This window comes from Strigops habroptila, chromosome 7 (genome assembly GCF_004027225.2).
Source record: "Strigops habroptila isolate Jane chromosome 7, bStrHab1.2.pri, whole genome shotgun sequence".
NCBI classification, from domain to species: Eukaryota; Metazoa; Chordata; class Aves; order Psittaciformes; family Psittacidae; genus Strigops; species Strigops habroptila.
This window is the reverse complement of record NC_044283.2, coordinates 2186183-2212119: the sequence shown is the minus strand read 5'-3', so window position 1 is coordinate 2212119 and position 25937 is coordinate 2186183. Positions and strand designations below refer to the sequence as shown.

The 25937-nt window shown below is 48.2% G+C and overlaps 1 protein-coding gene across 1 annotated transcript in view; it reads right to left on the bottom strand.

Annotated features, from left to right (window-relative positions):
• Positions 1-3028: 3028 nt before the first annotated feature.
• GFRA4 (GDNF family receptor alpha 4) overlaps positions 3029-25937 on the bottom strand; it is a 73227-nt gene continuing 50318 nt past the window's right edge. The window contains exons 2-8 of the mRNA XM_030492454.1: positions 20791-21069; positions 17622-17702; positions 13673-14018; positions 10786-10895; positions 9687-9821; positions 8820-8977; positions 3029-7326 (exon numbers count right to left, since the gene is read on the bottom strand). Coding sequence (XP_030348314.1) covers positions 7180-7326; positions 8820-8977; positions 9687-9821; positions 10786-10895; positions 13673-14018; positions 17622-17702; positions 20791-21069 — 1256 coding nt within the window. The 3' untranslated portion in view covers positions 3029-7179. The remainder of the gene's footprint in view (positions 7327-8819; positions 8978-9686; positions 9822-10785; positions 10896-13672; positions 14019-17621; positions 17703-20790; positions 21070-25937) is intronic.

Below are 25937 nucleotides of genomic sequence, written 5' to 3'. Positions count from 1 at the left end.
AAACCATCCTGAGATGCACAATCAGACCCTTCCTTCCCCCTCTGTTTCTCTCAGTTGCTGAGTCCCCACTCAGACCTAGTGCACCTCCCAGAAGCCACATCTGCAGGGAATTTAGCCAAATAACGCTGTCAAAAGCACCTGTGGCCACTCGGGCTCTAACAGGGAGGATAACAACTTGCTCCTCTTTATTTCCCTGCTGCTGGCAGGAAGCTAGGGACACAGCTCCGTAAGCCCATAGCCTGCAAGACTGGGGATGGTTCTGGTCTCACCCCACTGGTGGTGACTAGCGATGCCATGGAAGGAGGGGATTTAATCTGTCTGGTCCTTACGCTGACCCCTGAATTGAATTTCGAAGCAGAGGTTTAGTGGGGAAGTCTGGACTGTGACGTCTTCTCACAAAGCATCATTGTGATGGGGAGTTAAAGCAAAGCATGGAACTAGTTGATCTAGTTGAAGATGTCCCTGCTTATTGCAGGGGGGTTGGACTAAATGAGCTTTGAAGGTCCCTTCCAACCCAAACTATTCTATGATTCTATAACTCCAGTGTCCACATTTCTCCATCCATCACCAGCAGCTCACTGCATGTTTTATCAGCTCAGCTTTCCAGTTCACAGCCACAATGCGCCTCCGACAGTGCGTCTGGCAGGAATTCCATTGACACATTCCCTGGGATCCCTGTTCCCAACAGAAATAATTTCCACTTCTCCTTAGATTAAAAAAACCAAAGTGCTTTGAACATTTTTTATGTCAGAGCTGATTCTGCAGCGCTTCCCTTTGGCAAACAGCCACAGCTTCCGTGCTTGGCATGGAAAGACAACGTTTTAATAACCAAAGCTAGGTACATCCAGCCCTATCAGCACATTAGCACTGTTTGCATGGAGATAACGGATGGGAAGTTGTTGTTTCTGCTGTAAATGTCCCCTCACAGCAGTTGAACATCAGCTGCAGGGTTTGGCTTGTGCTGCATCTGCAGTCATGGTGTGATGGGGATTGTTGGTCCCCATCGGGTCCTGTCTGCAGGTCTCTCCTCTGGACTTCCAGAGATAACCCGGGCTCTTTTTTGTCCTGGGGGCTACAGAGGTTGTAGGGTGTTTTCTCTGGGAATTGGGGTAAATCACTTCACCTGCTCTTGCTTCACCATTTGTCCCTGTTTGGTAATCATAGAATCATAGAATCAACCAGGTTGGAAAAGATCTTTAGATCACCAAGTCCAACCTTTACCCCAGCACTGCCAAGGCCACCACTAACCCATATCACTGAGGGCCTCATCTACATGGTGTCTCTGGTTGTGGGAGAGAGACAGGGGCTCAATTTGCTTGTAGGCAGAGCTAGCACCCTCAAAAACCATACCCAGACCCAGAGGTGTGATAGAAGTGGGGATCAGGCAAAGCCCCCTTTAGCTATTAGCGGTGCTCCTGGTCCAAAATCTCTTCACCCTGAATCTAGGGTGAATTTCAGATTTGCTTGTATCCAGTTGCTATGGCCCAGAGCAGGGATGCTCTAACCAGCCCTGTGCTTCACCCTGTATCCACCAAACCAGCACACATAACCCACAGGAGCAAGGACGGACCCTGCGATCATGAGAGTCCCAAGGTCTCCTTCAAGGCCAAGTTCCCCCCTGAAACCAGCAGCTGCTGTTGGCTTCCTTCTCCATCAGGCCCTGGACCATCCCACAGCAGCTTTTCAGGTTGAGCAGCCATCTGCCAGGAAGCAGGGAAAATCCATCACACCTGCAGCATTCCCACAGCATGTTTTGGGTCCAAACAGCTGGAACTTTCCCAGGAAGTTTTCTATTGTGTCAGCAAAACCCCATCCACCAAAACAGCCCGAGAGCTGTGGGGAAGGAACCGGCTTTAACAGGAGTCCCAAGGCTGGCCATAACCCTCAGGCTTTGGTCCGCTTCGCTGCTTCATGCACATACAGAGACAAACATGATTTTGGGGAGGAAAAAGAGCAACATTTCTGGGTTCGACCTTGAGCTCACTTTGTGTTTAGGAAACAACTTGAATTTCACTGACTTTTTCAATATAAATTTTATATACATTTGTTTTCTAGATATTTTTCCCCACCCAAAATTGGCAGGAAAACATTCAATTTGCCTCTAAACAATTTTTCCTGTGATTTTATGGGGGTTTTTTTAAGTTGCCAAAAATAACTCACAGATGTTCATGGCATGAACAGAAGTCTTCCCTGTTGGCATCAACCACCACCCTCCCTCCTCCTCCAGCTCCCTCCTCCTGCGCCCTGCGGGAGGGTGCAGCACCAGCCACCCCCAGTTATTTCCACCCACCAGGGTTATATGGTGGAACCTCAGCATTAGTGGCTTCAAGTGCCCCTAATCATGGGTGCAATTATTGCCATCCCTACTACATAGAATCCCAGCCTGGTTTGTGTTAAAGCTCATCCAGCTCCAACCCCCTGCCACGGGCAGGGGCACCTTCCACTAGAGCAGGTTGCTCCAAGCCCCTGTGTCCAACCTGGCCTTGAACACTGCCAGGGATGGGGCAGCCACAGCTTCTCTGGGCACCCTGTGCCAGCACCTCAGCACCCTCACAGGGAAGAGCTTCTGCCTAAGAGCTCATCTCAGTCTTCCCCTTTCAGTTTAAAACTATCCATCCCTTGTCCTATCCCTACAGGGCCTTGTAAAAAGTCCCTCTCCCACATCTTGCAGGGGAGGTGCCTCCTTCTATTCTGACACCAGCTTTGAGCTAAATCTTCCTGATGTTGCTCCCAAATCTTTGCATGCATCACCCAGCATGCAGGACCGGCAGCTGGCAGACTTGCATGGGTCCATGTCTCATTCCCAGGTGGCACTATGTATCTCCATCTCAGAAGAGTGGGTTTTTTCCCTGCTGCCCCTCCTTGCTGGTAGGCACCACACCAGAGCTATGTTTCCAGCCAAGCACAGGGCTCTTCTAACCCTACCCCAAACATCCCCCTATTTCTTCCAGTTGCCCTTATGGCATGAGAACAGACTGGACATGCAGACATGGACATCCTAGCATCACAGAGAGGAGCAAGGGGGGGGTCAGGAAAATGCATGTGTGCTTTATTCATGGATATGTTTGAATATTGACATGTACAGAAGAGATAAGTACAAGTTATACCCCAGTAGTACAGGCAGACATCAACCGTCCTCCCTATGTGCATGTGTACACACACACACAGCCTTTAGCATCACCCTGGTACCCATGGGGTTATTGCTCCGAAACCAGCTCCCCGCCGCAGTGTCTCCTGCCCTGCTCATGCTCTGGCTTTGATGATGACGTGGTATTTGTACACACACACAACATTCCATGGGCTTTCAGGATGCCAAACCACTGGGAATGGTGCTGAGCAGCCAAAAAAATAGAGTTCAGTGGCTGGTTTGGTTCTTTTTCTTATTACTTGTCCCACATGACTCTTCTTTGTGCTTATGGAAGTCCCCGGATATGGAGTAATCCCTAAAAGTATTGTTTCCCTTTCTCTCTCTTGGCTTTCCCAATCCTTCGCCTTTACAAGCAGCTGCTCTGACTTTGGTGGTGACTCAAGAGACTTCAAAATGAAGATCCGTCGTTCACTTCACAGAGTTCAACAGAGATGGAATTTCATCCCAAAAAATTACCGACTTTTCACCAGGGAAAAGAAGCGGCCCATGCACACACGTGTTTGTAGGTGGGGAGGAATGTACTCGAGTTTCCTTCCTCCAACAGGACTGCTCAAAAGCCATCCTTCTTTTGCAAAGGGTGATTCATAAAGAGGTTTGGAGGGGGAATTGACATTAAATATTGGCAAAAGGGGTGAAATGACCAGTAAAAAATCATGCAGGTTTGGGGATTATTATTGGTTTTAATTCTGTGTGATATGCGTGCCCATCCCAACCCTCTGGCTCCTTCCTGCTGGGTGAGAGGCTCGTTGCTCTGTGCCCTGCTCACTCCGTCTCAGAGCATCCCCAGGGTCCAGCATGCAGGACCTGGCCTAAGGCAGTGCTTGAAAGATGCTGCATCCAAATCACAGCACGGGACAAAGGTTGAGGACATTTTCAGACCTACAATCTCAACTCCACAGATGATTTGAGGTCCCTCAATCAAGGGCACAGGGAGGAAATCCCTCTCACAGACACCTATTGACAGTAACTCACTGCAGTTTGTGCAGGGATCCCGGCAGATCGCTGCTGTGGGGTTTGAGTTTCTCATGCAATGCCTCCCTGATATGATCCATGGCAGTTGGCTGTCACCTTCCACAGCCACTTTTAGCTGTTGGTTTGTCATCCTTCTGTAACTGAGAACTTGAGAAGACACCACAATAGGAATTGAGGGTCTCATTGGCCTGTGGTACTTGGAGACAACTAACGTCTTAAGGAGTCTTCAAAGCAAGATATAAACCCAGGGGAGGTGATGATGATGTGTCTCATTGAAATATTGTTAAAAACCATTTAAGACAAATCTGCCATAAAATATAAACAGACCATTGGTCCTGCTGTGGGACACAGTAATGGGCCAGGTAACCTCTGGAGGTCTCCTCCATCCTCTCTAAGTCTCCAAGTATGATTCCCCACATGTATTTTTCACAGTCTTAAGGGAGAGCTGAAGTGGGGTTGTCATCCTGACCACCCACAAAAAGTCTGTCTCTGCTGGGTGTCAATCAATCAGTCAGAGAAGGAAATGGCAAAGTGGCATTTCAGCATCACCACCAATGAGTTATGAGAGGCACAGGAGTGGAGCCATGAGTGGGTACTCCTGGAAAGCAGCTGACACTTCATGCCCATCCTACACAGAGATTAAAGGCTGGTGGAGATGGATGTGTAGAAGAGCAGGGCATGACCACTCTTGACCACAGGACTTGGAAGAGAAGCGGCAGAAGAAGGCAATTCACAGCATGACCTCATGATGTTGAGGTAGTTCCTTGCCTTTGAAGGGCTGAGCATCAGAATTTAACCCCTTTCTCACCTGTGGCTCAGAGGACACAAGCTGTGCACAGATGGCTCCATGGTCTCCCAGATGATGCTGTTGTCCTGGATAAAAGGGAGATGTTCACGCTCAGACCATGGCTATGGCACTGTGAAGGGAGGTGTGGGACTTTCCTGCCTGTAGCACTACCTTCCTGCCTGCTTTTCTGCTCTGGGTTAGCCTTTTGGCAGTGGAGATCTCACATCTAAGTTTCAGTTCAGAGTGTGACTTGGCATCCTGCACTCAATACTTGGATCTTGGCAGGTTAACAATTGGACTCAGTGATCTTAAAGGCCTTTTCCAACCTAAACAATTCCATGAATCTAGGAATTGATGTTCTTTTGCATAGCCCTGGATTAAGACAACCAGGTCCTACAGCCCACAGGACATCAGGGAGCAGAATATTGGATAGGATATCCAGGAGGATTTCTGTACTTGTCTTATACATCTACAGGTGTTCAAAACCAAGTGACCAAAACCCAAGAAATTTTGTTGCAGTTTCTCAGCAAGATCTGAAGCAATAAACAATGGAACGTGTTCTGCAGGGAATAGGAATAAGAAGTGCTGGACTGTGCTGCATCAGCTGCTGCTCAGCCTTTCTATGGATCCAAATGCTAAGGAACTAATGATGTTCCTTGAGGAGCACAAACCAAGGAATCAATGGACTGCTGCAAAACCCAGGCCCAAATAGTCAGGGAGAACCTGGAACTATACCTGTGACTTCCATGGTGGTCAACCTGGGCAAGCCTTTATCCTGGGAAAACTTCTCACCCTTCCTTACCACCTTCTTTCTTGGCTCAATCTAGTGAGGGGTTCAGCTCCCCAAGAAGGCACTGGGAGTCCTCAGCTCACCTCCTCAAGGGAAGACCCCAATGCTCAGGTAGCCCAAAATCATGTATCTGCCTCCCTGTACCCTGAGAGACCAGGGAGATGTTTGTCTTCACCCTCCAGCTGGGCTCTGATTGCAGCTCAGTGGAATGGGTCACTTCACCAGCCTGTGCTTAAATGACCTCTCAGCTTAGTAAATAGGACTTGTCAAGCGGCAATGTCCTTCACCTGCTAACCTGGACACAAGTGATTGCCTCTGCCAGCTCTGCAAGGAGGGGAACCATGGCAATCCACTCCCTACCCATGACATGATTCATGACTTGGTCTTTCCACAAACTGCCTGGATATTTATGTCCCTGTGGTGGTGGTATCTAACAAACCTTTTCCATCCTTTATCTTCCCAGGAAAACTAATGAAGTCGCAGCTGAGGAACCTCTGTCTCTGCAGGACCGGTGCATGAGCACATGGGAATGGGTTGTGTTGGGCTCACATCGAGTCCTGCCCATGGGTTCACACATTCATCCCTCATAGAGAAAGGTTAGCTTGGAGTGGGACAACATTGGCCTCTGGTTGTTTGGATGGGACAGAAAAATACCTCCCCCAGACACTTTACAGGACCAGTGAATAGAGATGCAGGGGTTGGGGCACGAGGAAAGCCAGCCGCGAACGAAACGCAACACACGTGTTTCTTCCTGAACACCACCAATACATGACACATGTTTCTCTAAAAAGGAGGGCCCGAGGGGTAGGTGACAGCTTGGAAGTGCATGCTGGTTGCACGCTGGCCATGGTTTCAAGCCAGTTCGTGGTGTGGTTATTTGGTCCACCCCAAAGGTGCTTCAGGATCCTCTCTGGTGAACAGAACCAACCACCTTCTCACCAGTGCTCTGGTTTCTTCAATCTGAACCACTTGGGCTGCCCTTTAGGTCCTGAGCAACCCTGGAGACAGTCTGAACTCCGCATCGCTTGACATGTCCTGTCAAGAGCCCTCCAATGTGAGGCAGGGCTTCAGGAAACCTCCTGACAGCTCATTCATCAAAAGTCTTTTCCCTCTTGGCTGGGGCAGGCAAAAGCATTTCCTTTGCAGATCTCATTTCTTGGCTCAACTCTTTCCTTCACCTTTTCCAAGGGAATTAATTGTCCATGGCTCCAACCCCATCCACAGAGAGCTGGAGAGACAACCAAGCTGTGGGGTGGAAAGGTGGCCAGGACCAAGCACGAGCTGGTTGTCGACGATGCTGATTGATTGTATAAAACCAAATCAAGTGGCAGACGGATGAGGAGGAGGAAGGGATGCCCACACGCTCACGTCTCCTTCCCATCCCCTCCCTCCTCCCACTCCCTCTCCCCAAACAAGTTTCTGGTTGTTTTGTAAAGAAACCAACACAAAGAGAGTCTCTGCCTGGCGTGTGCCCGCCCTGCTTCACATTGCAAAGAGGCTCAGCACAGCAAGAGCCAGGAGAAGCCACATCTGCAGTGGAGAGGCTGCCCAGAGGGAGGGAGCTGCTGCGCTGGAGGTCCCTGATGACAGACGAGTGGAGCCCCGCAGGAGCCTCTCCTCTCCTGCCACCTGCAAGAGAAGGAAAAGGAGAAGGTAGAGGAAGAGGAAGAAGAGTAGAAGGAGAAAGAGAAGGAGAGAAAAAGAGAAGGAGAGAAAAAGAGAAGGAGAGAAAAAGAGAAGGAGAGAAAAAGAGAAGGAGAGAAAAAGAAGAAAGAGAAAGAAAGAGAAAGAGAAAGAGAAAGAGAAAGAGAAAGAGAAAGAGAAAGAGAAAGAGAAAGAGAAAGAGAAAGAGAAAGAGAAAGAGAAAGAGAAAGAGAAAGAGAAAGAGAAAGAGAAAGAAAGAGAAGAAAGAGAGAGAAAGAAAAAGAAAGAGAAAGAGAGAAAGAAAAAGAAAGAAGGAAACAAGGAAAGGGAAACAAGAAAAGGGGAAAGGGAAAGGGAGGGGAAGAGAAAGAGAGAAAGAGAAGTATTTGTATCGGGTGTATGTGTAACCTGGTGAAAGTCTGCCTGTGCTGTGCATGGCCACCAATGCCCTGAAAAGCAGCGAGGGAAGCTAATGCCACATTTTTGCACCTCCCAACCTGCTGCTCTGTGAAAACAGAGTGGAGGGACCTGAATCGAGTGATTTCCCAACAAAAATGGGGAAGAGGCTTAAAAAAACCCCATGAGTGGAAGCTCTCTGAAGGGATCAGCTAAGCCCAGTGCAAAGCCCACGCTCAGCCCTTGGAATGCAGTTAACTGACAGCTTCTGTTACCTGAATGTTCAACAAATCACAGTCACTGTTAATTATTCAACAGTAAAATAATTCAGTCTGAAAATCACTCTGGTGGGTGACAAACCAAGGTCAGTGCTTTTTATTTAAAAATGAAATATTTAGTGCCTACTGCTGCCACCATCAGTAAATTCATCTGTCATTTGTTTTGAAATAATTTAAATTTAATATTATTTTGATACTAACAATTTGCTGATGGCTAGAATATTTCATCTGCAAAGCCTCAGGCAGTTAAACCTCTATGTTATGACCTCCAGGATCTTCATCTAATAAGGGAGGAACCTGTGTCCCAGGCGGCTGAAATGCTGGTCGGGAGCCCTGCAGGAAGGTGAGGAGCCAAACCAGTGGTTCTGCCTCCCTTCTACACTCCTGAAAAGCCCATGGATGTCTCAGTACTTATAAGAAAAACCCAACATATCTCTCTGTGACATCTGTAAAAGAAGGTGACCAACAGGCAGGAGGGAAGAGTCAGGGATAGGAGCATGTAGCCCTGTGCTTGATATTGGGGAAGAATACATGAGGGCACGAAGAAGAGGGTAAATAATGGGCGACGTGGTTTAGTGTGAGGTGTCCCTGCCCATGGCAGGGGGGTTGGAACTAGATGATCTTAAGGTACTTTCCAACCCTTACGATTCTATGATTCTATGAAATCAGAGACTCCAGGAGGTGGATGTCTGCACATAGCTGAAATGACACAGGTAGAAGAGGGAGCTGAGGTGAGGAGGGCTGGAGGGCATGGGGGAGCTATAGACACAGCCAAGTAGGTCTCATGGCCAGGTCCTCTCCTACCTTGGTGGGCTGGAGGTGCTCAAAGATGTTCTCTCTGAGGGTGGCCACGGCTCTGTTGGCATTTTGCTCCTGCTTGTACATCTGTGTGGTGGGGGGGATGGATGGGGCCACAGCTGCATTCAGGTAGGTCCCATTGCCGAAGGCCAGAATGGCGTTTTCTTTGTATAGGGAAGAGATGGAGAAAAGTATTGTCAGGGCAATGTTTGCAGGGGAAAGCACACGAAACCCTTCTCCAGCCTCCTCTGACTGCATCACCCAAATGCATGCCTGTCTTCAGAGCTCCTTTGTTGAAAGAATAGGGAGCTGGACACCTATAGACTCAAGGACCCAGGCATCTTCATCCTTCCCAACATAAGATGGACATGGAACTGTTGGAGCAAGTTCAAAGGAGGCCACGAGGATGATCAGGGGCTGGAGCACCTCCCGTATGGAGACAGGCTGAGAACATTGGGGCTGTTTAGCCTGGAGAAGAGAAGCTGCGTGGAGACCTCAGAGCAGCTTCCAGTGTCTGAAGGGGCTACAGGGATGCTGTAGAGGGACTCTTCATCAGGGACTGTAGTGATAGGACAAGGGGTGATGGGTTCAAACTGAAACAGGCGAAGGTCAGGTTGGGTATAAGGAAGCTCTTCCCTGTGAGAGTGCTGAGGCGCTGGCACAGACTTTTCCCAGAGAAGCTGTGGCTGCCCCATCCCTGGCAGTGTTCAAGGCCAGGTTGGACACAGGGGCTTGGAGCAACCTGCTCTAGTGGAAGGTGTCCCTGCCTGTGGCAGGGGGTTGGAACTGGATGATCTTAAGGTCCTTTCCAACCCAAACCATGCTGTGACTCATACTCTTATCACAAGAAGCCTCACCAGGGGCAATACTTACGGAGACAGATGTTGTCAGTGAAGAGATGCAAGAAGCTCTCACACTCTTCCTGCCGGTTGCCGCTGGCATTGCACGTGCACCAGGGAGCTATGCTGGAAGTGGAATTGTCAATGTAGTTGGGTGTGATGGGGCTGCCTGCCGGAAGGATGGAGAAGTGTTACTGCAAGGTTGGTACATCAAGAAGGGACAATGATTTCCCTTCTTGCTGCTTTGTTGGGTCCCAGGGAGGAGAAGAGGGGTAGTCACAAGCCTTCTGTTCACCCCACCACCAACAGAGCCTTCAGTCCATTAAAAAATGCTATTAGCCCAAGGAATGGGTGGCTCCTGGGAACTCAGGTTCCCTACTAACATTCAAAAACCATATGTGAATGTGTGTAATGGTTTCCGTGCTGTCAATAGAAGAGCCAAAATCAATCTCCAGAATGGTCAGAGAAAACAAAAGAAGGATTGAAACAGAATGAAATCTTGACCTAAAAAGCTGACAATCTGTCCCATCCGTCAGGATGGACCAAGTCCAATGGTCATTGGCACTTCTTTTGGGACTCTGTATGTGCTAACTGCTACCAGCTGGGTCTCTGCAGTATTGGAAAACCCAATATGACAGCCTTTGAAGACAGCAAGATGGCAGTGGATGGTGATTTCCAATGGCATCACTAATGATGGCATCAGGAAACCCCTCACAGAGCAGACAGCCTGGGATGGCCCATCTGTTTCCACCTGAGAGAGAAGCTGGGAGCTTGCGGAATAGTTTTTCTCCCTGTGCTGCAGCTAACCTAAAGTTACCCCATTTTCTTGGCTTTAAGCTGAAAGGGGAGATTTAGATAAGACATTAGGAAGAAGTTCTTCCCTGTGAGGGTGCTGAGGTGCTGGCACAGGGTGCCCAGAGAAGCTGTGGCTGCCCCATCCCTGGCAGTGTTCAAGGCCAGGTTGGACACAGGGGCTTGGAGCAACCTGCTCTAGTGGAAGGTGTCCCTGCCCGTGGCAGGGGCTTGGAACTGGATGAGCTTTAAGCTCCCTCCTAACACAAACCAGTCTGGGATTCTATGATATTTCCCACCAGAGAGGGAGAAGGAGACCAGCTGTAGGACACAGCTCCTACCTATGATCCCTGTATAGGCCAGCAGACAGGCAGCATAGCTCTCTCTCCGGCAGCCGCTCGCAGCCTGCAGTGATGGCTGGCAATTAAACTGGAACTCTGCGTAGCGCGACCTGATGGAGCAAAAGAGCAAAAGGGACATATTAACCCAGATATTCAGGGCAAAAAGGCACATAATAGCACACTGGCGGTCTTTACAGAAGGGAACACATTTGCAAAATCCTTTGCTGCTGTAGGTATTGCGAAACTGGGTTGAATTAATATAATTTTATACTTTCCTGCCCCCGCCACCTTACTCCAACCAACCCAGAAGTAAGTTTTATCTCTTTGAGATGAGACATAAGTAGGTATCGTAGTTAATACTTTACAGGCCCCCTCTAGGGCTGCAAGAAAGGTCCAGTTGAAGGCTGTGAAGGTGCTGTGAGAACTGGAGCAGCTCTGCTCTGGATCCAGGCTGAGAGAGCTGGGCTGGGGCAGCCTGGAGAAGAGAAGGCTCCTGAAGGGTACACCTTAGAGCAGCTCCAGTGCCTAAAGGGGCTCCAGGAAATCTGGAGAGGGGCTTTGGACAAGGGCCTGTAGGGACAGGACAAGGGGCTTTAACCATTAAACTGACATTGTAGGATATCTAAGACATCCACATGAGGCTTTCAGGTAGGACATAGGACATACTGAAGGCTCAGATCCATCTAAGCAGGCATTCTGTGGCCAGGTAAGAAGGCATCTCCCATGGACTTTGAGCTGCTTAGGAAACCCGAGCAAGCACTAGCACTCCGACACTTCAAAGTAGAACCCTTTAGACGATGACCTGCAGGGTCTGAACTATGAACTAAGCATCTCAAATGTTTGCTCTGTCTGGGCAACCTCAGAAAAACTGAGCATGTTGATCCTTCCAGGCAGCATCTCTCTTCCAGACATTTTGTCAGTGCTCCTGGTCAGTGTCAGCACTCCAACTTGCACTTTCCTGCCTACTTCTCCCTACTTTCCTCATTTTTAACTCTTCTTTGTTCCTATATTTGACCCACACCAACCCTTTTCTCCTAAGCCAAGGCCAGGCAAACCCTCCTGTCCCAATTTTTGCTTCATTATTTAGGGCAGGGAGGTACTGATTGCAGGTTTGTATTATTCATATTATCAGAGCCCATCCCTCCAAGCTGGGACATGCAAGGGGTTACAGCTGGGAAGAAGCTGCAGGAGGATTAAACAGTGTAAGCTGGGTTAGCCCTGGGGTATTTTACTCTCTTCCTTTCAAGTGCCATGATTTGTGCCTGGCTTTCCTCGTGGTTTCTGCACTGCTAGCTTTGACCAGGTCACACGTCAACCCCGTGCTCCCGCTGCGTCTCTAGAGGATGTTTTATATTATATATTCAGAGACCAAGGAACCAGATAATTAACAGCTGTGCTGCTTGCAGGAAATGGTTTCCAGCCTCCTGGAAAACACTTTAAACCTCTTCTTCCCCTCTGGGCCTGATGTCTTGTTAGGGAGTGGGCAGTACCCATCTGTTTCGGATTCCCTGGGTAGCTGGGGTAAATCTGAGCAAGAGGAGGTGTGGTTCATGGGCTTTGCATCTTTCAGGGTCAGCTTCAGATGTACAGCTCAGTTGTTCTCCTTCACCCACATTCCTGGGGTGCATAGGGGTTGAGGGTATTAGCACCAGTCCATCCTTCCAAGAGGATGCTGCTGTTATCACCTCCCTTTGTGAAAAGACATTTAAAGATGATGTGCTGGTAGGGGCTGGCTGCTGGAAGTTCGACTCAGGAAGTCCCAAAGCCCACCTTAATTAGAGACTGGGACAATAGTGGGAGATGTGTCCTACACTTGCTCTTGTGCTCTTCTCCAGGTGTCTGCTCCTGGTTACAGCTGCACACAGGATGCTGGGCTGGGATCACCATGGTGCAGTAAGGTTTCTGTTATAGTTTTACATCTCTTACTGACAGATGGGCTCTGCTCCTGAGAGCTGTATGTGGATTCACCTTCTGGAATATCAAAGACTTATGGAGAAAGAGACAGGTGAAAATCGTACAGCTGAGGGAAAAACACTTAAAGGGTATTCCTGTGAGTGTGCACATTGGATGGGTCTGTGTATATGTGCATGCATGCAGCATAAATGGAAACAGAGGACCAAACCACCCTGGCCACATACTACATGGTGTATCTGGAGTGACAACTGTGATGCTGAGGCTTCTATCACAATCACTAGAACATCCAGCCTTGCAGCAGAAAGGTGTATTTTTATACACACCATGAATTTTTCTAATCAAAAAGAAAAAAAATTGATTTTTAGGTGTCTACAAGTGCCTGTGACTGTTGGGATAGCTTGGGTGCTCCTGTAGGATGCTCTGGACTAGGGAAGATAGGCAGTGAGAAGACAGATTGATGAACACGGCTGCAAGCACCCCTTATCACATCATTGCCTAGCTTGCACCTTCCTGGAACTATTTCCAGGTCTATGCTATGCTATGCTATGACACCCCATCCCATCCCATCCAATACTAATAGTATACTATACTAATACTATATACTAATACTATATACTAACTCTATTACTATTGCTGTACTACTACTATACTTTACTACATTACACTACACTATACTATACTACACTATGTTTTTCTTTAGGACGAAAGCAAAAAAACCCATAGAAAAGGTCTAAAAAACTCTAGCACAAACATCTCAAATCTTCTGTCTGTTAACACCTTCTATAGAAGTGTAAGACAAGGACATGGGTCATGCGGAGGAGACGCTCAGGCAATGGCCTGTCAAGGGGTTGTAGTGGGATGGGTGCCTCCAGTCAGCATCCATCAGGTGAGTACATTGGCTCTGGGCTGTCACCACTGGATGAACCCAAGGCTTGTGCTGTCCACGTTGCCCACCCTCTTGTGCAAACATTACCTGCAGACGTAGTTTTCCCTGCAGGAGTCCAGAGGTGCCAGGCAGTTGGGCTTCTCCTTGGACTCATAGGAACAGGCAGGAACGATGGTCTGCCTCCGGCGTTCAGCACAGGCTGTGTCATCACAGGGGCAGAAGAGCAGCTCGTGGGTGTACTCGGGTGGCACGCGGTCGAAGAACTTGCGCAGAGCCTTGTGGCACTTGGAGCGGTTGCAGGTGTCGGCCCGCGCCAGGCGCCGGATGCAGAAGGAGACGTACTCGGTCCGCAGCCGCTGGCACATCTCATCCACATTGCAGGCTTTGGCAGCATCCAGACACCGGTTCACTTGGGTCACCTCGTTCTCAGAGCCTGGGGGGTAGTGGGAGATGAGGATGGGGTTTTGCCATCAACACCACCCTGTGCAGATACCTTCATCACCATCCTGCTCCCATCTGTGGCCACCTTGGTGAGACCACCACCCGCAGTGGCCAGGGACGGGTCCACATTTGCTCTCTGTGTCCTGGCAGGACCAAATCCACTTTGCCTATTCACCTTTCCCAAGAGATGCCATGGCCACACAACAAACCTCACACCCCAGAGACTGCTCCACCATGCTCCTACGTTTACATGCCCCATCCCTGGAAGTGTTCAAGGCCAGGTTGGACGGAGCTTGGAGCAACCTGCTCTAGTAGAAGGTGTCGCTGCCTGTGGCAGGGGGTTGGAACTCGATAAACTTTAAGGTCCCTTCCAACACAAACCATTCTGTGATTCTATAATTTAATAAAATGAAGCTTTCTGTGCCCTGGGCACCTCATAACACTTTACCAACATGAATTAACCAACTTGAGACCTGGGAAGACAGCAGTCATCAGAAAGTGCATCTACTTATGGCCATGACTGGATTCACCAGTGTGATGGAATCTTTTCTAATGGACCTTCTTTCTCCAAAATGTTGCTCAATATAAAACACTGAGTCAGTGCCAGTGATACAGGGGTGGTCTGTGCTAACCCTTTCACCCCAGACTTGTGCCCATATGCTGTGCAATGAATTTCCTCAGGCCTCTGGACGGTCAAGTCTGACTTTGGCAGCAACTGTGCTATGTTCATCCCAGGACCTGCCCAGCTAAGTGAGAGTTGTCTGGGTCTCAAAGGACCACAACAGTACATTGGTTTTCCCCATCCAGACCAGTCCTGACAAGTATTCCATGTCTTAAACAGCAACAGTGCCCTTTGGGATGGGAATCAGAGCTACCACCCAACCTGATGCCCCTGGGACCTTGGTGATGCCTGCATGTAAGTGCATGTGGGTCTCTCCCTTTGGATGGATCACTGGCTTCAACAAGATCACTCTGCATTTCCATCAAAGAAATACCCTCCAGCAAGAGGAGAAAGGAAGCTCCAGGTTACTCTGGGTGGGAGAGCAGAATGCAGGGAACGTGGAAGAAAGCTTGCATCAGGGGGAACAATCAAGAAAACAACACAAAACCCACAGTGACAGATGAGAAACACACTGTCTTCCTTAGGCAAATAGGGCTCTCACAAGTTTATGTGCCAACAACCTCCTCTGAAATGTGGGGAAGAGGTAAGAGGGAAAGGTATTTGTATAACACTGGTTTTGGGGGTTCTTCAAAGGGACCTTCAAAGGATCCTTCAAAGTGGGTTGGTCTCTGTTTTATAGAGGGGGAAATGCTACAGAGACCCTAGTAGGACTCGGTTGAGACATTAGGCTCTGTCTGATCAGACAGATAAGATGAAGGTCCTCCAAGCATGAGAGAGAAAATGAATTTGAAGCCATTTGTCACCTCTCTGAATGAAGCCCATGACCTGAAGCACACTAGAAGGACTTTGTCCCCAGCACAGGAGGACTTTTTACAGAGTAGAAACCTCCAGAAAGGTAAATTTCCAATGCAGAGTCAAGCCTTATATTTGGCAGGGAGTTAAAACCAGCCAGTCCCTGCTGACAAGTGTTAAAACATTGACAGTCTCTCTGAGCACTTCAGAACTAGCTGCCCTCCTTCATTTTCACTGACATTATCAGATGCTCCTTATCTGAGCACTTATTTTTCCCTTCCTGCTGCTTATAGTGAGCTGGAAGTCAAATTTTGAAGTTACTCTATGATGGGTGAAACTTTTGCTTGGTGTGTTTCCACCACATAGGTCCTTCCCTTTAATATGCCCAGAGGTGAATATTGTGAGAGAACCAGTTTACACTGGGGAGCTGTCAGCAAACGTGTGGGAAATAGTTATTTGGAAGGGTTTCATTACCCATTCAGCTAATGAATCACAAGGAACACACTCGTTTTTCTCCTCTTCCCACGCAATAACAGGATGTGCTTTTTTAAATCACTGCTACAATTAGGGCAGAGAGATAGAATTCCATTTGCACAGTTTTTACAATTAGAGCAGAGAGGTAGAACTCTATTTGCACAGTTTTAATAATTGTCATATTGTTTATGTAAAATTGAGTTCAAAATATCTGTTGCTCTGACTTGGCACATGGTCATGGGGATGTCTTATGTTTCAAGAAGTTCTTGGGAATTTTTGTATTTGGGAGGTTTAAAAGAGGGTTCTTTGACAGTGCTGACTATATGATCTGGTTAGCAGGTCATAAATTATGTTATTGAAGGTGCTGATGAGTATAAATAAGGGAAAAAAGGGTTAAACCAAGAAACTTCATGTCCCTAGATGGATGCCGAGTCCTTTGGCGCATACCCCTGCTGCTCTAGGCCCATTCGCTTTGTTGCCCAACCTGTTTCAGTCTGCTTTAAAAACCTGGCAATGTGTTAACCATGCATAAAAATCCCCCATCCATAGATTCTGCCGTGCTCTGAAGAGCCCTGTAGGACTCTCAGCAAAAGGGGAAAAACTCTAGTAAAGAAGGCCATGACCCTGCAAACAGCTTTGTGCATGCTTCACTTTCCACGCTCGAATCAGTCAAGTGGAGTCAATAAGCAGACATAAGGTCAGGGAGCACCCCCTTTCCCCTCGCTGCTCAGATTGTTGAGGGCTGATGGGTTAATTTGTTCCTGGATATTTTCACCTAACAAGTGCCTCTCCATCGCAGGGACTGCAGACATCCATCGGCTGCAGGGACCTGCTGCTCCTTACTCGCTTGGGTACACTCCATCTGTGGATGCCACCCTGGAGTCCGGTGCACATTTGGGAAGAGCTGCAACAGGGCTGATGTTTTGGTACATCTACCAGAGACACATGAGGAGTACATTACCTGATCCCAGATGGGTTGTTTAGTAAGAAAAATCACCACTGGTAAAGCTTTCCTATGGCTGTGGTTGATAAGCAGAGTCGAACGCTGATTTTGGTGGCAGCTGTGATGTTGGTGATGGATGGCTTAAGAACTACCACACTGACCTTTTAACTGCTGAGCCGGGGTTTGTGCCGTCAAGGGGGTTAAAAGGTGTCGGGCAGCTCTGCTCATGTTATTAAGTGGATTACATGACACAGAGCAGAACATGGGTTTGAGTCCTGAGGTTGCCCTCAGGGCATGGGGTTAAAGGCTGTGTCTGGGATCAACCCACAGGTTGGGTTATTGACCTTTTGCCTGCAGAGTTTGATCCTGTGACTGATGTGGAATCACCTTCTCATACCTAATGACACCCCAGCAGGGTGTCTGCATGGCACAGGTCATCCACCTGCTATGGAGAATCAGCCCACTCCTGATGGCTCACTGGAAAAGATCTTCCTACCATGTCCCTCAGTCCCAGCCATTCACAGTATGGACATGAAAAACCAAATGATGAAAATCAAAAGTGTTTTTCCTAGAACATGTAACAGTCTGGCTCAGGAATCATATGCAGCTCCTTGGAAAAATGATTGCTAGATCTGCACCATGCAATGCTTTGTGAAGATACCACAAGAAAGCACAAAGGACTACCCTGTCTGTAGCACTTGATCCCACAGCCAGTACCCCCCAGTTTGAACCAGTAAGTGTAAGAGCATCTTCCCGCCACCTACCTGCAGTGATGGATGCCAGCCGGACGTAATCAAAGCCCCTGATGAACGGCTCGTAAGGGGAACTCTCCAGTACGTTCATGCCTGGGGTGAAAAGAGAAGGTGGTGAGAAAGCAGCTGAGGCTCCTGAGGGATGTCTGAGATGTACGAGGTTCAACAGCTGCAGTGCAGGTTTGCTTGATGGGTCCAAGGGGACATGCGCTCTAAAGGCCATAAGTAAATGGATACTCAGAGTCACAGGAACTGATGCATGGCCATATCCTTAGAGAAGGGAATAGGATATAACTGGCTTTTAAAAGTACATCACAGCTTTGGAGTAGGGAAGCTTCTCAGGGAACTGCTGGGTTGCAACCTTCTATAGCTCGAGCATTGGGCCCCCTTATGGGGCTTACCACTGAGGACACCAGACTGTAGCACAGGCTGTTGCTCATGGGCAGGGTTCAAACCACCAGCTCTCTACATACACGGGGATTCCATCACCATTCCTGCTATTTCTTATATATCCTTCCCTGGGTCAATGATCCTCACCTGGAGGTGTTTGTGTGTGTGGCAACACAGGCCTTCCTATTTATTAACACCTCTCCCTTTCTCCTTGACAACAGCTCTTTCTTACTTGGCACGGAGCTAATGACCCACAGCTCCCACAGAAACTTCCCCTCTTCATTTTTAAGTTGCTGGGAAGCTAATTTTATTCAATTGGTGCTTCCCTTTCATACACTCAATGGTCTGGAATGCCCTGTCATCCTGATGGATACCACAGAATATTATTGAAGCAAACAGCTCAGTATCATTTTTTCCTTTATTAGACATTTAGATGGATATTGGCAGCAGCAGCAGATGTACTGGCTGGGTTAAAAGGACTATCAAACCTCATGCTCCGGGCATATGCTGATCACCAGCTGCGGTCAGGAAGAAATGGCTCCCAGGGTACAGAGCCCTGTGCAATTACTACAGGTGCATTTACAAGGCAGCTTTACACCTTCATTGAAATATCTTGCATCGTTACTGACTGGAAAGGGGCCCATTTGTATGTTCCAGCATAGCAGTTTTATGTCCTGATGATATAGCACCTTATCAAAGAATTGTTATCGGGTTGTCATCATGTTATTGTGTCTCCAAATGGGAAGGTGGCTAAACACAGGCGCGCTCAAGAGAAGCTGAGTAAATAGTATGCTTTGCAAATTCCCTGAACACGCACTTCCACAATTGATTTTATAAGAGGGCTTCTATGAAGCTTTTTACAGCCTCCTGGGTATGGATGACTGAGAGACAAAGCTCTACACGGAGCATGTGGATTGGCTTTCTTTCCTAGTCAATTAAACATGTGTAAGGACTCTGAAACCTGGGACTGTTATGAAATATATTTCCCTGGGGAAATTAGGGTTAGGGAATCAAAGATTTGGGAGCGTGAATTTGCATTGCAAGTGAACTCAGTACTTGAAAAAATGTGGGGTTCAGGACATGAGAGCAGAAGAGAATTAGGGCAAAATCTTGGCAGCCTCTGATAATAGCCCTCTCACAGTCATTCCCTGGATGGAGATCCCAAGCTGCTGGGCAGGAAGCTCATCCATTCTGGCCATCCAACACCCATCTCCCACCCTGCATCTGCAGACCCGCGGCTGGCCCCTGCCTGCTCCCAGCACTCCCTGCTGTCCTCACATTGCTCTGCCAGCAGTGGTCCCAGGGCTGCAAGTCCTCCTGACACCACTGTCCTGCACAGCCATGTCGCAGATGAGCTGTGTTCAAAGCTTCAGGCCACAGAGGTCAGCGGGGAACAAGGTGCAATGAAGCCTGTTACAATGAATGTAGAGGCTGGATTGCCACCTCTTCCGCAGGCTTCACTTCATAGAATCATAGAATCCCAGACTGGTTTGGGTTGGAATGAACTTTAAAGCTCATCCAGTTCCAACCCCCTGCCACAGGCAGGGACACCTTCCACTAGAGCAGGTTGCTCCAAGCCCCTGTGTCCAACCTGGCCTCGAACACTGCCAGGGATGGGGCAGCCACAGCTTCTCTGGGCACCCTGTGCCAGCGCCTCAGCACCCTCACAGGGAAGAGCTTCTGCCTAAGAGCTCATCTTGATCTACCTTTCTTTATCTTAAAGCCATTCCTTCTTGTCCTATCCCTTGTAAAAAATTTGCTTCAACACAAGCAGATCTATGGGAATTATGGGAAATATTTGATCCTGGATGGTGCTGAGACTTCTTATTTCCCCAGTCACTTCATAGGCCCATGTTCTACTCCCTCCAAGCTGTAGCACCTGACAGCTTTCTGGGAACTTAGAATCATAGAATCATAGAATAGTAAGGATTGGAAAGGACCTTAAGATCATCTAGTTCCAATCCCCCTGCCATGGGCAGGGACACCTCGCACTAAACCATGTGGACCAAGGCTCTGTCCAGCCCGGCCTTGAACACCTCCAGGGATGGAGCATCCACAACCTGCCTTGTTCAAGCAGTTCCCATTCTGGCAAAGCCTGTGCAGTATAGTCTCCATCCTCTTTGTTTTGCTTGGCCTTTTGGCCTGTGTTATCACCCTGCACCTTTCCCTTCAGTGTTCATCCAGCAGTGTTTTATTAATCTATATCGCAGCCCAAAGCTGGAAGGTTCTGTTTTATTCCCCATTGTAATTTTCATGGTGCATAAAATACCAGCCTGACAAGGAAGAGTTATGGCCACTGAGGTGTGCTTTTATGATGACTCTTAAAAAACGTCAAAATCCAAACTTACTAAATACTGGCTCTGGGAACACTTTAAATTCCAGGTGATGTCACCAGCCCCAAATCTTCACTAACCCAAAGACACCGGTGCATTTGAGAGCCTCCAAGAGAGTGATATTTTTAAGTTCATGCTGTTTTTTAGCTCAGTGCCCATGCTTTGTGTAGTATATCCATGGTTTTCATTGTCTTGGCTAGCATATGTAGATGGAAAACATACCGCGTATTTCTGCAGCAAAAGATCTCAAAGTATACTGGGAACAGCATAAAAAAGAGGCCAGGTTAAAAAAACAAAAGAAGGAGATTGCTTTCCCCAAACTATCTATTCCATAGGGATCAGTAGGTTATGTGAAGGAACGGGATACAGCAGGGATGACCTTTACAGCCTGTGGAAAGCCCCAGCAGTAATTCCCTTTGAGGAAGACCACCAAGAAATAAGCACCCTGCTTGACTGACCTTCCATTAACGTGTGGTGGATGCTCCAGTAGACACTCAAGCAGTGCTTCTCCTTTTTCATGCCTCTCTTGCACTTGCAGCCATAGAGCTGGCTGGAGAGCAGGGCCGTCACGGTGCTCCGGCACTGGTTCTTGGCATCGGGGCCCAGCTTGTTGGCTCCATTGCCTGCAATGCATTGCCGGAGGGTCCTGAATTTGGCACTGCAGATGGGGTCGTTGGTACAGGACTCGCCTGCTTGAAGGCAGTCCCTGCTCGAGCTGACAGCTTCTGCCATGCCTTCTGCAAGAAAACAAGAGAAGTAGTGTGAGGGTGATGGAGCAACCTCAGGTGGCAAATGAATTGTGTCTCCCATGAGTTGGACCAGGCTGGGATGTCTATCTTAGAATGACAGACTGATTTGGGTTGGAAGGGACCTTAAAGCTCCTCCAGTTCCAAGCCCCTGCCATGGGCAGGGACACCTTCCACTAGAGCAGGTTGCTCCAAGCCCCTGTGTCCAACCTGGCCTTGAACACTGCCAGGGATGGGGCAGCCACAGCTTCTCTGGGCACCCTGTGCCAGCGCCTCAGCACCCTCACAGGGAAGAACTTCTTCCTTACATATAACCTGAACTTCACCTGTTTAAGTTTAAACCCATCACCCCTTGTCCTATTACTTCAGTCCCTGATGAAGAGTCCCTCTCTTCTCCAGGCTGAGCAGCCCCAACTTTCTCAGCCTGTCTTCATACAGGAGGTCCTCCAGCTCCTGATTATCCTTGTGGCCTCCTTTGGACTTGCTCCAACAGTTCCATGTCTTTCTTATGTTGTGGACACCAGAACTTCCCATCCCTCTCATCACCATCCACTCTGTAAGCAATGACCTTACTTCTGTGACCTTTAAGTGGGCAGATCCAGCAGGTAAACTGGAGGGTTTAAATGCCCAGTCTTGCCACTCCTTCACATGGATTGCCCCTGTGATGGAGACCACTGGCTGCAGCACTGCTCAGCATCATAGCAGAGGAACAGGAGTGAGTGAAAGGAAGTTGGAGGGAGGTTAAGGAGGCAAGACACAAACTGAGACTCATCAACTCAACCCAACCCCATATTGCTGGGCCACTAGCAGCAATGAGATGCATGTAGCATCCAGCTGAGGATCCAGGAGAGGTCACCTGTCTCCTGGAGACCAGGTTCTTCCTGATTTGAGAGTGGCCCTGGAGAGGGTCAGCCTGGAACCTGACCTGTTCCTGGTGCTTGCTCTTTCTTGCTTTGTGCACACAGTTTAACTCTCCCTAAACCTCACTGCAGCTATGCATGGCACTGTGCGGGGTGTTTTGGCATGGATTCAGCTCACATGTGTCCCAGGATTTGGCCCTTGTTCACTGTCACCACCTTCCCAGGACTCCCACTTTTTTGTCTTGGTTTTTTCCAAGCTTCTCTAAATTCTCCTCAGAGTTTATTGTAAAAACACAAAGTGGTCTGTTCCCCATACTGAGAGGAGAGATGAAAACATGGAAGGAAGATATTGCTACTCATACACCAATAAATTAGTTCAGCAGGGCTCAATGGTGCTGTGCCCCCATGGCCTGGAGCAGACCAATTCCATGCTATTAAATGCTCTTCTTCTCTAAAGCAGGCTGGCCACATCCAGACTGACTCCAGGGGATGTTCTCTCTCCAAGGCTCATGGTTGTATTGTTTCACCCCAGCAATGGCAGTGCCAGGGGCTCAGCTGTACTCAGCAGAGCATGGTGGCACCCAGAGGAGATGGGGGCCAGGACAAGGCAAATTGCACTCCTGGCTGGTGTGATGCTCCGGACCATGTTGACATAGGTCAGGCATGACTGCACCATGGCTTGGGGGAGTGATGAAGAGAGAAACCTGATTATGGAAGGGGAGAATCAGTCCCTGTGCCTATAATGTAATTTCAGATCCTGCTGTACTACAAAACCAGAAACTGCTGTCATGACCTTGAAGGAAGACTTTTCAAATACTTCCCAAAGGAACTCCTTGTCTCTAACTGAACTTGTCCTCCCTTCGGATAGGAACCAGAAAGGTAAGGATACTTTACCCTTCATGGGGTAGATAAGGTGGGGACACCTTCTGGTTTTTGAGTCCTTCCAGGGTCTGTTCCTGGTGAGACCCAACTCAGACAACAGCAGAAAATCAGGGGCCTTGATTACCATCTCTGGGGGTTCATGAGATCTCCCCTCTCTCCAAGACTCTATTGAGCTTCCCATAAAGTCCCTTTTTCCTCCTTCCACCTGCAACCTCTTCTGCCCTCAATTTCTGTGCCTGCCTCTGCTGCCCTTCCACTTGGAGGGTGTTGAGCCCAGTATATCCATTCCCCTTCCCTCGGCAGTTGCAGGGTGTTTGCTAAGAGGAAGCTGCTTCTGTTGCTCTTGATTAGAGTAGAAGGCAGCAGCTGGAGTTCAGATATTTCAATTACGTTTATTACAAACTTTGGGTGAACCCACCAGGAGGTTTCCTCCTGAAATATCCCAATGGCATCTCAAATGCAAAACCTTTCATCAAACTCCAGACTATTTCAAAGTGCCTTGTGGCCAACATCGAGCTTTCAGTTATTTCAATCTCACATCACCTCCAATTTGAGTTCTTCTACCCCTGATTTATTCATAGACCTGGTTTATTTAGCACTCAAGGCTTGTTTGGATCCGCCAAATGTGGAGAGAAAAATTATTTCCAACATGTAACAAACTCTGCCTTGGGCTGTCATATCTTGAAGAACTCCGAACACAAGGAACCAGTTTCCTTGAAATATCATTTGGTCTCTGCAATTTCACTGAGATCCATAAAATGAGCCAGAGCTGCTCACAGCCTCTGCTTTCAGACACCACTGAATGTTCCATGCACATATCTGAGCAGAAGCAATAAGGAAAAGAAAGTCCTTGACTTATTTTACTCTGGCTTTCTCCAAAGGATCTCCTCTGGACAAGGATAACACATGGCAGGTTTTATTCTAGAAGAGATGACTTTGCCACTGTCATGTCAGCTGCTCGAAAAGTAGGTTAAAATAGAAATTATGGCCCTCCTTTCCCCTCTCTGCTACATGAATTGTGGAAGATACTCCCCAGGATGGTTATAAACACAGCCAGCCTGTAAAAGCTGTAAACCACTTTGGGATCCCACTTTAAATAAATCAAACAGATTGACCATCTGAGAAATTTCCCTGTGAAATTCTAAGTAAATGTATCCTCAAGCTGAGACTTGCCCCATAGAACAAAGACCAGGGGTGAATATTTACAGCCCAAGCCCAAAGCATAAACCACCCCCATTCAGACTTAATGCCAGAGGTGTTTGAAGCAACTTGGAGTGTCACGAATGACCTATTCCATAATCATGTCACTTAAAAACCAAATCATTCAAGGGCTTTTATTGTTGGCAATGTCTTTGCAACTGAGACAAACATAACACCACGTTTTCCTCTGCACACTGCCCCTGAGAGAGTAATTTTATGCAACATTAAGAGAGTGCCTCTTAGGGGGAAAAAGATAATAAATCTCTGTGACTTATAAAATAGATGGTGCTTCCTAACAGGCAGGGACAGAAGCAAAATCAGATCTTCTCTCCTAAAGGTGGAGTGGCCTTTCTGGTTTTGCCTTCAAACATAGCACCTTGTGAACTCTACTGAGGGATTTTCCTCCACCTTTACCCCTTGACTGAGCAGGGGATCAGGGTGTGCGCTGGGTTATGTGTGGTTAGGGCTTTTGATGCCTCTGCTTTCCTAATAGCAGATCGTCCAGCTCCCTCTGCTCTCTTTAAAAGGCTATTTGTCTGGATTTTTATTCCTCGTTTGCTGCTAATTTCACGCTGTTTACGGTGGGCAGATGGAGTAATGAGCTTATTTTCACATCCTGTTTGTAGCTGTGCTCCACATCTGTTTCTGCTCTTGCTTACCTCAGTGACGCTTACATGAAGTTACTCAAAATGCACACGAGTAAGAGAAAAATCTGGCTCTTCCCATTGCCTTAACAGACCCTTGGTTCTTATACAGGTATCTCAAAGTGCATTTTGTTCAATGAGGAGGTCTTACTCTCCTCCAAGGAGACCATCTTCTTCACCAAGGGAAGGCAGCTGCAGCTGGGGTAGGGAAGTATGAAGGTAGAATCAGAATCATAGACTGGTTTGTGTTGGAAGGGACCTTAAAGCTCATCCAGTTCCAACCCCCTGCCATGGGCAGGGACACCTTCCACTAGAGCAGGTTGCTCCAAGCCCCTGCGTCCAACCTGGCCTTGAACACTGCCAGAGATGGGGCAGCCACAGCTTCTCTGGGCAGCATGTTCCAGTGCCTCACCACTCTCAAAATAAAGATGACCCCGTGTGATCTGGAAACAGTGAATAAAATGGCTGGAGAGCACCAGCACAGGACCCTGCCACTTGGCCTTCCTGATCCAACCAACACTTGTGCTTTGGATGTTAAAGGAGGAAGCACAGCTTCTCGTGGTGCTGTTCGACCTGGTGCTCTGGGATACATCCCCCTCCCCCCCAGTTCTGTATGTATTAGGTGTGAATCCTTTGACACCCCTGATTCACACACAGTCCTAGAGAGTGATGAACACTGTTATTATTTCCATGACAAGCTGTTGACTCCAGAACAGTTGGTGTTTGCTTTTATAGTATTTGCTGCAAAGAGGAAATTAACCACCCAAAATCTCCAACAAAGCATCAGGAGTGGTTTATCACCCCTTTAGGTTATTTGGACACATTTTACATAATTCTTCCTAAACCAGGCCTGTCAAATCTTGCACAATGAGTGATGCAGAAAGCTCCTGCCTTTCACTGCCCTTGTGCCCAGGCTGGATCTCCTGTGCTCATGCATCCTCCATGCTATGCGATCCCTTTTGCTCTGCCACCTCCTGTACCTGCTCTACTTCAGAGGTCTTCTGCTGACCAGATATATCACATCCAACATATCATAGTGTGTTGAGGGAACTGTCCTTCTACAAGCCTTGTTTTACCTGCAAAGGTGGATGTCTCTCTTCATGCCAGAGTCAGTCTTCCAGCCAGCACATGTAAGTGGCTGGGAAAGGACATTGCTAAGTGCACTTGCATCCTGTGCTAACGTGACAGACACCAATAGAACCAGGGTCTAGGCCTGACGTGGACACCAGAGCATGCCTCTGTGTCCAGCTGGGAGAAATGGCCATCACTGGGC